This window comes from Eulemur rufifrons, chromosome 9 (assembly GCF_041146395.1).
Source record: "Eulemur rufifrons isolate Redbay chromosome 9, OSU_ERuf_1, whole genome shotgun sequence".
In the NCBI taxonomy this organism is placed as follows: Eukaryota; Metazoa; Chordata; class Mammalia; order Primates; family Lemuridae; genus Eulemur; species Eulemur rufifrons.
This window is the reverse complement of record NC_090991.1, coordinates 6,011,578-6,024,630: the sequence shown is the minus strand read 5'-3', so window position 1 is coordinate 6,024,630 and position 13,053 is coordinate 6,011,578. Positions and strand designations below refer to the sequence as shown.

The window sequence follows — 13,053 nt, the reverse complement described above, 5'->3', positions numbered from 1 at the left end:
GTGCATCCGGTGCTTAAAGTGCTCTTTTATGGGAAGATAGAGCCAGATTTAGTCTAAAAACAGAATATGCTAATCTTGGTCTGTTCAAGAGACTCACTACAATAGAGTCTTCTGGTACATGCACTTATTCAATCACTGATTCTTGTGTATTTTTAATTTTCTGTTTTGTGACTCGAGGAGGCACAGCTAAGAAGACATCGGCAGCACTTTGCTGCTGCAAGTCAAAAAGTAGCGTGTGTTGAAAATATTAGTCAGCTTGGGATGGTAGATGGGTCGTTTTTCAGCTGGTGGTGGCGGGAAGAGTGAGATGCCAAGATGCCCACATTTGGCAAATTTCTAGAGGCTTTGTTCTTTAAAGTGAGCTTGCAACTTCATGAACTCCTTTGTATGAAATTATTTTAAGGGAATTCCTATTAAGTGAATGATGTCTTTGGTGGCTAAAAATAAAAGAGCATACGGGTGATATGTAAGTGTATGTGCACACGTGTGCAGTGTGTGTGTTCATGAATCATTTCTCGGCTTAGGTCTAGAAAATGGGATTTTAGAGGTTAAGGCCCTTTCCTTCTAGGCTTTTCCAAGAGCCTGATCAAACTTACAATGACCTGGTTCTTGCAGGAAACAGAAAATCTCATGGACGCCGAGGAACGGTGCGAGGGACTCATCAAAAGCAAGATCCTGCTAGAAGCAAAAGTCAAGGAGCTGACTGAGAGATTGGAAGAAGAGGAAGAAACGAATGCTGATCTGGTTGCCAAAAAAAGGAATCTGGAAGATAAATGCTCCTCTCTCAAAAGAGACATTGACGACCTGGAGCTGACCCTGACCAAGGTTGAGAAGGAGAAGCATGCCACAGAGAACAAGGTGGGCAAACCCAGGGTCCCCCGGTCTCTGGGCCAGTCCCCACTCCCTCTCGGTAAGGGGAGGAAAGGCTGGGGCAGCAGTCCCTCAGCCCAGCACTGCCTGCAAGGGGGCGGCAGGAAGCGAGGAGAGGCACAGTTAGGTCCCACTGCATTCTGCCCTCTGCCTTGGTTTCGCTCCCACAGGCTCTTCTCAATCGCCCATGGTTGTACCACAGACTTCTAGTGTTTTTCCTGAGAAGGACTGTTTCATATTCATCTTTGTTTCTCATGGCACAGGGATAGCAAACAGAAATGCCTGCAGGGGCCGGGCAGATAAGGAAGGAGGCAGAAAACCAGGTACCACCAAGGATTGCCAGGGAGGTGGGGGTGCAGGGACCCCCATGCATTTTCGGCAAGGTATAGACTAATGGAGCCAAGTCATGTGGAATTACTTAGTCAAATTAAGAATCCACCAGATACTCTGTGACCCAGCAATTCTGCTCCTTGGTGTATAAACCAAGAAATTCTCCCACCAGACCGTAAGGGGATGTGCACAAGGATGTTTGTAGCAGCACTGCTTGTAGGGACGGGCTGGAGGCAGGGTCTAGGGTCCACCGCTGCGGAAATGGAGAGTAAAATGTGCTAGGTGTACACCATGGATACCACGCAGCCATGAGGAGCAGCAGGCTTGTGCACACCGGGCAACAAGGATGGGTATTAAACACCTAGCACTGAGTGGGGGAGAAATATAATAAAACAAAATATACAGCATGATAGCATTTATGTAGACAAAAATCACATACATGCAACACAATAACATACATTTAACAAAAATATGCAAAAACACGTGACATGATTCATGCCCTAATGGTAGCCCATGAGGTAGGGTAAGGGATGAGGACTGCCGAGCATAAGGTGACAATGGCAGTTGACACTCAGAGGCAGTGTTGGATAGACAACTGGGAGTGATGGAAAGAGACACTAGGGAGGGGTGGGGACTGTGGCAAACTGGAGAGTTCTTGCCCTGTCCGTGGGTGGGACCAAGACTCAGCCCTAGCCAAATGTTGTCTCGTGAGAATGTGATTCCAGCATTGCCAGAGGCTCCGATTTCCCAGGAGAAGCCAGAAATCCAGATTTTATGTGAACTCTCATTTTTTCCAATGTTGGTAACATTTTCAAAAACTATAAACCACTATGTGGGACTAAAGACAATGTGTCTCTTGCCAGATTCAGCCCACAGGTCTGGAGTTATCATAGCAACCTCTGCTCTGGAAGATGGTTGTGCATGGAAGAAGATTCCATGTAATGCCTTAAAGTTCCGTGTTTGGTGCTCTCATCCCACGGCTTGACAACACGGCACACCCATTCTGAATTTTCTCACATAGCACCCTGTGCCTGCCCTCCCCTTCCCGCCTCATTCTAAACCCCAGTCGGCCAACCTAACAAACAAATTTCCACACATGTATTACGAGTAAATATAGATTGACGTGTTACCCTTCAGAAGTAGCACGTTTGCATTTTAACTGTGTCCTTCCTTGAAAAATATAATACCCTCTTTTTTAAGGAATAATCCTCACAGGCGAATTTGAGGCACCGTGATAGACACTGAGGAACATAAAGAACTGAGAGGCTGTCCATCCCAGGAGGTAGAAATGCAGGAGCCAAAAAAAAAAAAAAAGGAAAAGAAGCAATAGCTTTTGTTGTTGGAAACTTCTGGTTTAATTGTTTCTGTATCAATTGGTGTTGATATTCTTCTAGGTAAAGAATCTTTCTGAAGAAATGACCGCACTTGAAGAAAACATTTCCAAATTGACCAAAGAAAAGAAATCTCTCCAGGAAGCCCATCAGCAAACACTGGATGATCTTCAGGTTGAAGAAGATAAAGTCAATGGTCTAATCAAAATCAATGCCAAGCTTGAACAGCAAACAGATGATGTGAGGATATTTCACTACTGTGCTTCAGCACGTGTTACTGTGAAAGCTCAGGCAAGGGAGGGTCTGATCAGGACATAGGGCCTGAGTTCCGAGTCAGGAATCAGAGTCCCAGAATTCAGTCCTTAGCCTACGCCGACCCGGGATGAGTCTGGGATGCTGAGCAAGCCTCGGGAAGCCTCAGTTTCTCCCTTGTGAAATGGGGCTATGAATAGCTCCATCTCAGGGGGTTTCCATGGAAAGCCCAGCATGTAGAAAGTTTTCAGTAAGGCACAGGCTGCTAATATATTATCATTATTATTGGCATCCACTTGAGGTCATTTGAATTCCCAAACCTCTAATCTTGTTCTAACATTATTTGTAAAAGTTCCGTTTCTGGCCATGAAAATTACTACTTCCCGCCCTCCGTGGCAGTACAGTATTGTTCTTGATGGAAGAGCGAGGTTTGACGTTTTCAGGTTTTTACTCATTGTTGTGGCTAGAACTCTTCCAGATTGTGTGATTTTTTTCTGAGGCCAGAGTAGGCGTGCCCCTCCTCTACGCCCTCTTTCCCTGCGCCCACGTATGTGTACACACGCAAGTGCGCACACACGCACACACTAGAATTTCTTCTTCAATCTTCCCACGGTTGTACAGGGCAAGGAGGGGAGAGTGATGGTGCACCCTGGCCCTGCACAGTGCCACCAGCAAAGCCATTTGTTCCTGTCTGTGCAAGGGCAGGCACCGGACTCCTACAGGGGACGTGATCCGGGCCCCGTGGGGGTGGCCGAGATGGCTGACAGAGGCCCCAGCAGGTCCCTGGGGAATCCAGCCCCCTGGGGTGGCCTTTTCTGGAGGAGAGAAGAGAGGGGAGGGAGGGACAGACTTGCTTCCTGTTAGAGCCAGAGGCTTGCAGCCACACCCCACGGCAGCCAAGGAAGCCACCGGACACAGCCACCTGCGCAGCTGCACTGGCTGAAAGGGGCAAGCTCATTTTCCCAGTAGGGCCTCAACCTCTCCCCTTGTGCCTCCCCAGCTCGAGGGCTGCTTAGAGCAGGAGAAGAAACTAAGGGCAGACCTGGAAAGAGTGAAGAGGAAGCTGGAAGGAGACCTGAAAATGTCCCAGGAATCCATCATGGATCTAGAAAATGACAAGCAGCAAGTGGAAGAGAAATTGAAGAAGTAGATATTTCATTTTCTACCTCTGTGTTTAAGCCTGAAAGGCAACTTCCTTCCCAAACTTAAAAGGCTTATAATGCATGTCCTTTTTTTTTTTAAAATCTATTTGCAGGAAGGAGTTTGAAATCAGTCAATTGCAAGCCAAAATCGACGATGAACAAGTTCACAGTTTGCAGTTGCAAAAGAAGATTAAAGAACTGCAGGTAAAAGTGTCAAACCCCTCCCAACCGAGAGTCCCTTTGCAAGCACCACTCTGCACACTTTCCCTCTTGTTTCTCAGGCTTCTTCGTTCCTGAATGTTCTGTCCGTTCCTTTATTTTTTGAAATTGATATTTTAATAATCTAAGTCACACATAGACATATCTCCTTGAAAAGACGCAATATTACTGATGAGGGTGCTTTGATCACCACCCCTGAGCCCAGGGCCCTCCCCGTCTGCTCAGAAGAGCTGCCCGCATCAGTTGGACGTGCATCCCTCTGGGTCTTTTGCTATGTGTTTGTGTACACAGTTAAGATCCAAAGAAAATATGTAATACATATGCAAAAAATTCTTCTGTTTCTTCATACTTTTAGCATAAATATTATCATAGGGAGAGCGTCAATGTGCAACTTGTTCCTGATATTTAGCAACATGTTCTACCGCAATCCGTGGTAGATATGAGTGGGCGTCTCCCTGCTTCACAGACCTCTAGAGCGTGTCTCCATCACAACTGATTAGACCGTCCCCTATTAACGGACCCTTAGGTTTTTTCCAAGTTTTCTTCACCAACTTAATGTTATAACATATTCTTTACTCCGTGCTGCCCACGCACTATTCCTCACCACCCAGCCCCTCCCAAAGTGGGCCGCCCCCCACACCCCCGCCCCCTGCAACAACATTCCTAATACAGTGACCATTTTAGGCCCGCACGGAAGAGCTGGAGGAAGAAATTGAAGCAGAACACACATTCAGAGCCAAGGTTGAGAAGCAGCGCTCGGATCTAGCCAGGGAGCTGGAGGAGATCAGCGAGCGGCTGGAAGAAGCCAGTGGGGCCACGTCTGTGCAGATCGAGATGAACAAGAAGCGCGAGGCTGAGTTCCAGAAACTGCGCCGGGACCTGGAGGAGGCCACCCTGCAGCACGAAGCCACGGCGGCCACCCTGAGGAAGAAGCACGTGGATAGTGTGGCCGAGCTCGGGGAGCAGATCGACAACCTGCAGCGGGTCAAACAGAAGCTGGAGAAGGAGAAGAGTGAGCTAAAGATGGAGATCGACGACCTGGCCAGCAACATTGAGACTGTCTCCAAGTCGAAGGTACCCGACTGGTCCTCCTGCTCTCGGCCAATTCGAGGGAGCTGTGGGGCACGTGTAGTTTGGTGCCCCCAAACCACTGCATGTGCTACACTGCAACCCTCCTCCCCGCTTCTGCCGGCTTTCAGTGTCTCAAATTATTCACGTCATGCATCTTATCCATTTGGGCTGCTGCAATAGATACCTTAGACTGGGTAATTTATAAGCAACAGAAATTGTATCGCTCACAGTTCTGGAGGTTGGGAATTCCAAGATCAAGGTGCCAGCAGAGTTGAGGTCTGGTGAGGGCTGCTCTCTGCTTCATAGATGCCTCCTTCTTGCTGCATCCTCACGGGGCAGAAAGGGCGAACAAGCTCTCTCAGGACTTTTACATAATGACACGAATCCCATTCATAAGGGACCCACCCTTGTGACCCAATCACCTCCCAAAGACCCCACCTCCCATCACCACTGCACTAGGAATTAAATTTCAACTTGTAAATTTCAGAGGGACACAGATATTCAGATCATGGCCTCATTCAAGCATGGTCAAATGAGCTGCCCCCACTCAAGGTGGCAGCATCCTTCCAGAGTCTTACAAAAGCTTCCAATCCATCCGGCATGTTCTAGAACTAAACCTGTGGGTGGACTGCATCAAAGGGCCTTCTGGGGTATGGTCTTCTTCCTACCACCTCCTTAGCCCACAGTGTTAGTCCCCAGGAGGCACGGCCAGCGTGAAGTCACGCATGTCAGTCGGGGACATGAAGGTTTTGCAGTATTTGAAACATATACAACTTGGGAGGGTTGGGCTCTTTAAGAAAAAGTATACAAACTTATGAAAATTAGGTATGAAAGTCAATATTTATTTAGAATGAGAAAAATAAGTTCCCGGCGCCTTAATGACTCAGATTCCCTTCTTCTGAGGCCTCTTTAGGCTGTTTGCCAGAAGTGCCTACCTAGAAATATACTCTGCTTGCGATGGCTCCCTCTCCCCGCCTGGGACCTCTACAGCTCCCCAAACTCTTTGGGGCTCACACAAATGAGGTCCCTGAAGCTTAAACTTCACCAGCTTCATAGCAAACCCGCCTCTGCACATAACCTCAAAGCAAAGCTTTCCTCAGAGAGCGACCACGTGCTCCCAGATTTAACAGCTGCCCCTGTTGCAGGGTGCTCTGAGCTGTGCTGGGAGCGGTTCCGCTGGGCTGGAAGAAGCGGTGGTGACCCCAGTGTGGGGCTGTGGGCCTCCCACGGAGGGTTCCCCAGAAGGCCACGGAGTCTGTCGGGAAAAGGGAGGGAGATGTGGATCTGAGAATTAGGGTGGTCTCTGTGGCACCTTGACTTGTCCTTGTTTAGGGTCTGAGTTCACACTGCCCTGTGCTTTCTCTTGATTTCTTCCTCACTCCCTGACGGCAGCCCCTGGCTCCGGCTGGTGACTCCTTTCCCTTTCTTTCCTGTTTCCCCATTTTTCTGCCCTTTCTCCCTTTCTTGGTTTTTTCTTTTTCTCTAAGAAGCTGGATCTGCATGCATTCTCTCTCTCCCCCTCTCCCTCTCTCCTTTCCCTCTCTCCTCCTCTCCCCCTCTCTCCCTCTCTCTCTCCCTCTCCCCCTCTCTCCCTCTCTCTCTCCCTCTCTTCCAAGCCAGCCCAGGTCACAGGCTTGGCTGGGCTAGGGGAACCTCCAGCATCACCCAGAAGCTGTGCCTATGACCAGCCCCTCCTGACAGCCTCATTGTCTCCAGAATGGCTTCATGCTCTCTGCTCTCAATTTTAAAATCCAGGGGGAAGAAGCACTTCATATTTTATTTCTTTATGCTTCGTCGGTTGTTGTTCCCTTTGATTTTTCTCCTAGTGAGTGGCCATCCCTTTTCAACGGCACCTGCTTTGATCCTCTCGTGTTTGTTTGTCATCTCCTCAAAGAGATCCTAAGCCCCTGCAGGACCTCCCTGGAATCAACATCCCCACCTCGCCTGCTGCTATCTCACACTTCCCAGTCTAAGGAGAAACACATGCTGGAGACATTTCATTTTCTGTTTTGCGGGGTGGGAGGAGGAGGGAGAGGTCTACAGCACACACAAGGTTTTTGAACAAACGTCACAAAAACACAGGCCACCTAGAGGCCGGGAGGGAAGGTGAGTCCCTCCACACCATCTCCGCCATGGGGAGCCCTTCATTTTATTGGATGAAACTCTCAACACCGTCATCTGAACACACGCCTGCACATGTTACTCACACAGCCACCGAAATGATTATATTATAGGAGGATCCCAGGGTTCCTTTGAGTAGCATCTTCTCAAAGGTTTGTTTACAAATCATTAAATACTTATCTACGAAAAGCTGATGTTCCAAACTATTGGTGATTGAGCAGCAATCACAAATAAAAAAGAAAAAGCAAATCCGAAATGACTATGATTTTTTTAAACCAACCTCTATATGTTCTGTATTTTTATTTTTATTTTACCTGCCAAGAAGCTAACCTATCAAACTGTCCAGTTCAATACTGGACACTAGGAATTCATTTTTTTCCCCATTCATGTTGACATTTTGTATTTTAAAGAGTAACATAGAGAGAATGTGCCGGACTGTGGAAGACCAATTTAATGAAATCAAAGCCAAGGATGACCAACAGACACAGTTAATCCACGATCTGAACATGCAGAAGGCAAGACTGCAGACCCACAATGGTGAGCACGGGCAGGGCTCGGGGGTCCGGCCGGGGCAGGGGCGAGGGCAGCGGGCAGCACTGACGTGGGGCCACCTCTGCTTGGTAGGGGAGTTGAGCCACCAAGTCGAAGAGAAGGAGTCTCTGATTTCACAGCTCACCAAAAGCAAGCAGGCCCTCACCCAGCAGCTGGAGGAGGTTAAGAGGCAACTGGAGGAAGAAACTAAGGTAAGGATGCCTCCTTGGGGGATGGCAGAGTGGGACAGAACTGGAGAAGCCAGCAGTGCGATGGCTTCTCCCACAAAGCTGGTGGGAGGCCGCGCTGTCAAGTCTGATGCTTCTCTCTGCCCCGTAGCATCGTAGGAACCTGTTTTTAAGGTTAGATGACACTGGCACTGGATCTCCTTCCCTAGGGCCAGAAAGCCCCACCAGGGTGCTCCAGCCCCTGGGCTCCTCTGACCCCCACAGGGTGGTCTGCTGAACTCTGCAGCCAGGGGCGTCTCCTCCCCGCTACTGCACCCGCTTGAACATTCTGCCCAGTGACTCATCCTGGCCACCTGAAGTGCCCTCTTCTTCCTTCTTCATTACTCTCGTGTGTCATCTCCTATAACACCTGATTTTAAGCTCCCCTCCTCCCAGAAGGCTGCATGGTTTGGGGTGTACCCTTGGGACATTTGCATAAACATGAGCATCATCTTGGTCGGGCGTCGTGGCTCATGATGTTATCCTAGCACTCTGGGAAGCCAAGGCGGGAGAGTCGCTTGGGGCCAGGAGTTCGAGACCAGTGTGAACAAGAACAAGACCCCGTCTAAACAATGATAAAAAACAAACAAACAAACAAACAACAACAAAAAAAAAAAACAGAAAAATTAGCTGAGCATGGTGGTGTGTGCCTATAATCCCAGCTACTTGGGTGGCTGAGGCAGGAGGATTGCTTGAGTCCAGGAGTTTGCGGTTGCAATGTGCCATGATCACACAACTACACTCTAGCCCAGGTGACAAAGTGAGGCCCTGTGTCAAAAAAAAAAAAAAAACATTGTCCTTGACTTCAGTATCTAGATATTTGTGTTTATAATACATGTCTCCCCTCTGATCTGTAAACTTCTGGAGGACAAGAATAATTTTCCCCCCTGCACCCACTAGGTGCATAGTAGCACACAGTAGGTACAGTGCACAGTAGAATGACGTACACAGGAGATGCTTAGTAAATGCTGCCCATGTGTGTTCAAGCATTAGAATAGGAATCTGGGTGTCCACAAAACTACGTAAATGGAATTCTGAGCCTTCCGTCCACCGGCTAAGACTTGCAGTGCAATCTTTTGGAATTTCCCCAAGCTCCATCTTTGTCTTTCTCTTTCTCTTTCTCTTCTGAAAAATAATAAGTGCTGTAGTTGTCTCCCATCTTTCCGGTCCATGGTAAGGGTCTTTGGTGGACTGAGGGCAGGGGAGGTGAGAACCAGGGCCGGAACAAGCCGTCAGAACACCCACTACAAGGAGCGAGGCTGTCCTTCGGCCAGGGTGCAGCAGCAGCTGAGTTTTCCTTCTTGGGCAAAGTCTTGTTGTTTATTTGCACTATTAAAAGGATGAAAATGTGCAAATTACTGCACTGGGTCAACAGAACTCTGTCTTTGACGGTGGCACCAGAGGGTGTTTTGTGACCGTTATAGTCAGAGCTACACTGTTGCCCTGTCCAGATGGAAGTGAATGAGTGACAGAGGCCTCTGGGCGTGTCCTACCCAGCTTGGGGACAGGAGATGGAGCTGTGGAAACAGTGCAGCTCATATCACTAGTACCCAGCGGGGGACACAGCCCACCAGTGACACCAAAAGATGCTTTTAGATTTCCCCTGGTCACAGCACTCTGTAACATTGCATCAAGCAGAGAGAAAATTATTTCCTTTTTAATTCTGTTTCAACCCTTCTGATTACATCAAGGAAGGGGGTCTCAATTTGGATAACACCTCTCTAGCATTTGCTTATTTATCTTATTAGGAAATAGAAGGGTGGCCTCAGGCACTGAGCCACAGCGGGCCACAGTGCCTAGCTAGATGGTAATGACATTGCTTTATTTCTTTTGCATTTATTCTATGCTTACCTTCTGTTTATGCAAATGTCAGTGTGGTTCGATTTACTGTCCTGTAACAGCTTATTTTTTATTAAATATATTTCAATATAATTAAGGTGTCCACTTAAAAAAATTAAAACAGGCGATATACTGATATGGCCAAATTTACAGAGGCAGCATGGGAATGATTCAAGCTGGGGAAAAGCTATTTAAATAAAAATACCTGAATTTGGAAAAGAGTCAAATGTTTTTGCAATTCATCACCACTATAATTTCCAGGCCAAGAACGCCCTGGCGCACGCCCTGCAGTCCTCCCGCCACGACTGTGACCTGCTGCGGGAACAGTATGAGGAGGAGCAGGAAGCCAAGGCTGAGCTGCAGAGGGCAATGTCCAAGGCCAACAGTGAGGTTGCCCAGTGGAGGACCAAGTACGAGACGGACGCCATCCAGCGCACAGAGGAGCTGGAGGAGGCCAAGTAAGGGCTCCAAGTGGTAGCCCAGGACACAAGCCAAGGGGCAGGGACATCTTCATACCTGGAGAGAATCTCTCTTCCCTCCCCAGGGCTTCGTGGTTTCTTAAGCATCCAGATTGTGCCCCTCACCCTCTGGGGGTTTCCCTGTCCTTACCCTGGGGAACTGTCCACTCCACCTGGCTCCTTTGGGGTCTTCCCAGGGACCTACTTTGCCCCCAAGCATTTTGGGATCCTCTTCAGGTGATCTTGGATCCTCTTCACTTATCAAATTCTAGCTTTTGGTCCTTATCGAATCCCAGTGCCTTCTAGACTGTTTATTTCTCTTACCATCTGACAGTTACCTTCTGAAGTATTACACCTTTGCCAAGAAAGAAAAAATCTGGTTCTCTTAGGAAAAAACTGGCCCAGAGGCTCCAGGAAGCCGAGGAAAACACGGAGGCGGCGAACTCCAAGTGCGCTTCCTTGGAGAAAACCAAGCAGAGGCTGCAGGGAGAAGTGGACGATCTGATGCTGGATTTGGAGAGGTCCAACACGGCCTGCGCCGGCCTGGACAAGAAGCAGAGGAACTTCGATAAGGTCCTCCCCCGACTGCCTAATAGTGACGGTGTGAGACGCAGGCACATTCTAGAGGGTCCCCCCCTGGAGCATCAGTTCCCAGTTTGGGGGATTTGGTGTGTTTCTTTACTTTTGGGACCATCCCTCCAAAGGGCATTTCATTTTCAGTTAAAGCTAATTCAAATGATGTCGTGATCGCGATACCTTTAAACATCCAGCAGAGCCCCAGTAGTGGTATCAGAGTTTGGAGCCCCTGATCTAGACCGGGGCCCCTCCGCTGTCTTTGGTCCCTAAGGATGGATGGTAAAGCCTCGGCGTTACTGGGGACGCTGGTTTGGACTCTTCCAAGTCCCCCAGCCCTTTCTACCTGCCACACGTCCCTTTGTCATCCCCTAGGTCCTTGCAGAGTGGAAGCAGAAGCTGGATGAAAGTCAAGCTGAGCTGGAAGCAGCTCAGAAAGAGTCCAGGTCACTCAGTACCGAGATCTTCAAGATGAGGAACGCCTACGAGGAGGTGGTGGATCAATTAGAGACGCTGCGGCGGGAGAACAAAAATCTGCAAGGTGAGCTCGCCATGTAGCAGCCTCCACTCCCACCAACAGCGCCCTCCCCCTGTGGCCACAGCATCTCCAGACGCGCCTCCTTCCCGCTGCCCCACAAAACCTCACTCACCCCCCACGCCTCACCTTTGCTCGGTTTTCCCCAAGGCCCAAACCTAAGGTGAAGCAAAGCAATAGCCGAGCCCCGTCTGCGAGAGATGAAGGCCCGTGGGTTGCTAAGCCCACTGCTCTGTTAGGGAAGACCCTGCAGAGACTCTGTCTCCACGTGGCTTTGTATTCTTGGGCATGTCACTAGATTCCTTAGGACCTCAGACTCCAGACCTACAAAATTAGACGACAAGACCCAGTGCTTTCAATTTTTAAAATAAATGTTTTATTTTTAATTGTTATGGATAGATTATAGTTGTGCATATTTATGGGGCACATGAGATGCTTTGATACAGGCAGACAGCGCATAATGACCAAATCAGAGTAATTGGGGCATCCACCGACCTTAAGAATTTACCATTTCTTTGTGTTAGGAACATTCCGATTCCACTCTTTTAATTATTTTAAAATATTCAATAAATTGTTGTTAACTGTAGTCCCAGGCCTGATACTTTCCATAAAGCCCCTTCTGGTTCTGAAAGACTATAATTCTGTGCATTTTCCCCACAATTGTGTCCTCTGGTCTTCTCTGTGATTGTTTTGTGTACAGCACTTTGTGAGGTTTTAGGTGTATAAAGTGCTCTTCACTTGTCACTCCTGTCTCTGCGTAGCTCAGGTGAGGTAACACATCCATTCATGTCTTGCCGACACCTCCTCCAAGCGGCTTCACTGCATTGTCTCCTATATGAATGTCGTGAATGGGTCTCCCAGTCCCTGCACTGCCCGGCAAATGCCTATGCTGTAAACTGGAGCCTGCTGAAGCAGCCTAACTCGAGCCTGTTCTTTGCAGAAGAGATTTCCGACTTAACCGAGCAGATTGCAGAAACTGGCAAGCATCTCCAGGAAGTGGAAAAGACCAAGAAACAAGTGGAGCAAGAAAAGTCAGATCTCCAGGTTGCCTTAGAAGAAATTGAGGCAAGTGCCTGGGATACGCTGTGACATTTGGAAACTTGGGAGCACGGAAAACTGAAAGAGGTTTTCTTGACCACCCCAGGGGGCCCTTCCTGCCAGGAGACACCGAGTGTCCACCGGGAAGAGCACCCGGCCACCCTGGGGCTGAAACATCTACGCTCTGCTACTTTCTCTCCTGGGTGTCCTCTGGCACACTTCCCTTTTTAAAAATAAATACATGTGTTCATTACATCCTCAATGTCTCCCTCTCAGGAAGCAGAAAACAATCACCTAATATTCTGAGAGCTATTATAGCTCAGAATTCCTCAGCGTATGTTTAACACAGTTGCACACCATCGTCTCTGGCTGTCAGGAATCCTGTGTAACCAAAACAGGCCCAGCGTCTCCTGACGTGGTCATCAGTTGTGGCCCGGGCAGGACGATCGGTTGAGATGTTTCTAGGGAAATTCGAACAAATGCAGGATAACAGGAGAGCAACTGCCCTGTCGTTTA

General features: G+C 48.6%; 1 protein-coding gene across 1 annotated transcript in view; it reads left to right on the top strand.

Moving 5' to 3' along the window:
• LOC138392313 (myosin-13) overlaps positions 1 to 13,053 on the top strand; it is a 107,706-nt gene that overhangs the window by 27,892 nt on the left and 66,761 nt on the right. The window contains exons 21-31 of the mRNA XM_069483083.1: positions 616 to 858; positions 2,595 to 2,771; positions 3,784 to 3,929; positions 4,039 to 4,129; positions 4,829 to 5,218; positions 7,747 to 7,873; positions 7,961 to 8,079; positions 10,195 to 10,391; positions 10,781 to 10,964; positions 11,340 to 11,505; positions 12,440 to 12,564. Coding sequence (XP_069339184.1) covers positions 616 to 858; positions 2,595 to 2,771; positions 3,784 to 3,929; positions 4,039 to 4,129; positions 4,829 to 5,218; positions 7,747 to 7,873; positions 7,961 to 8,079; positions 10,195 to 10,391; positions 10,781 to 10,964; positions 11,340 to 11,505; positions 12,440 to 12,564 — 1,965 coding nt within the window. The remainder of the gene's footprint in view (positions 1 to 615; positions 859 to 2,594; positions 2,772 to 3,783; positions 3,930 to 4,038; positions 4,130 to 4,828; positions 5,219 to 7,746; positions 7,874 to 7,960; positions 8,080 to 10,194; positions 10,392 to 10,780; positions 10,965 to 11,339; positions 11,506 to 12,439; positions 12,565 to 13,053) is intronic.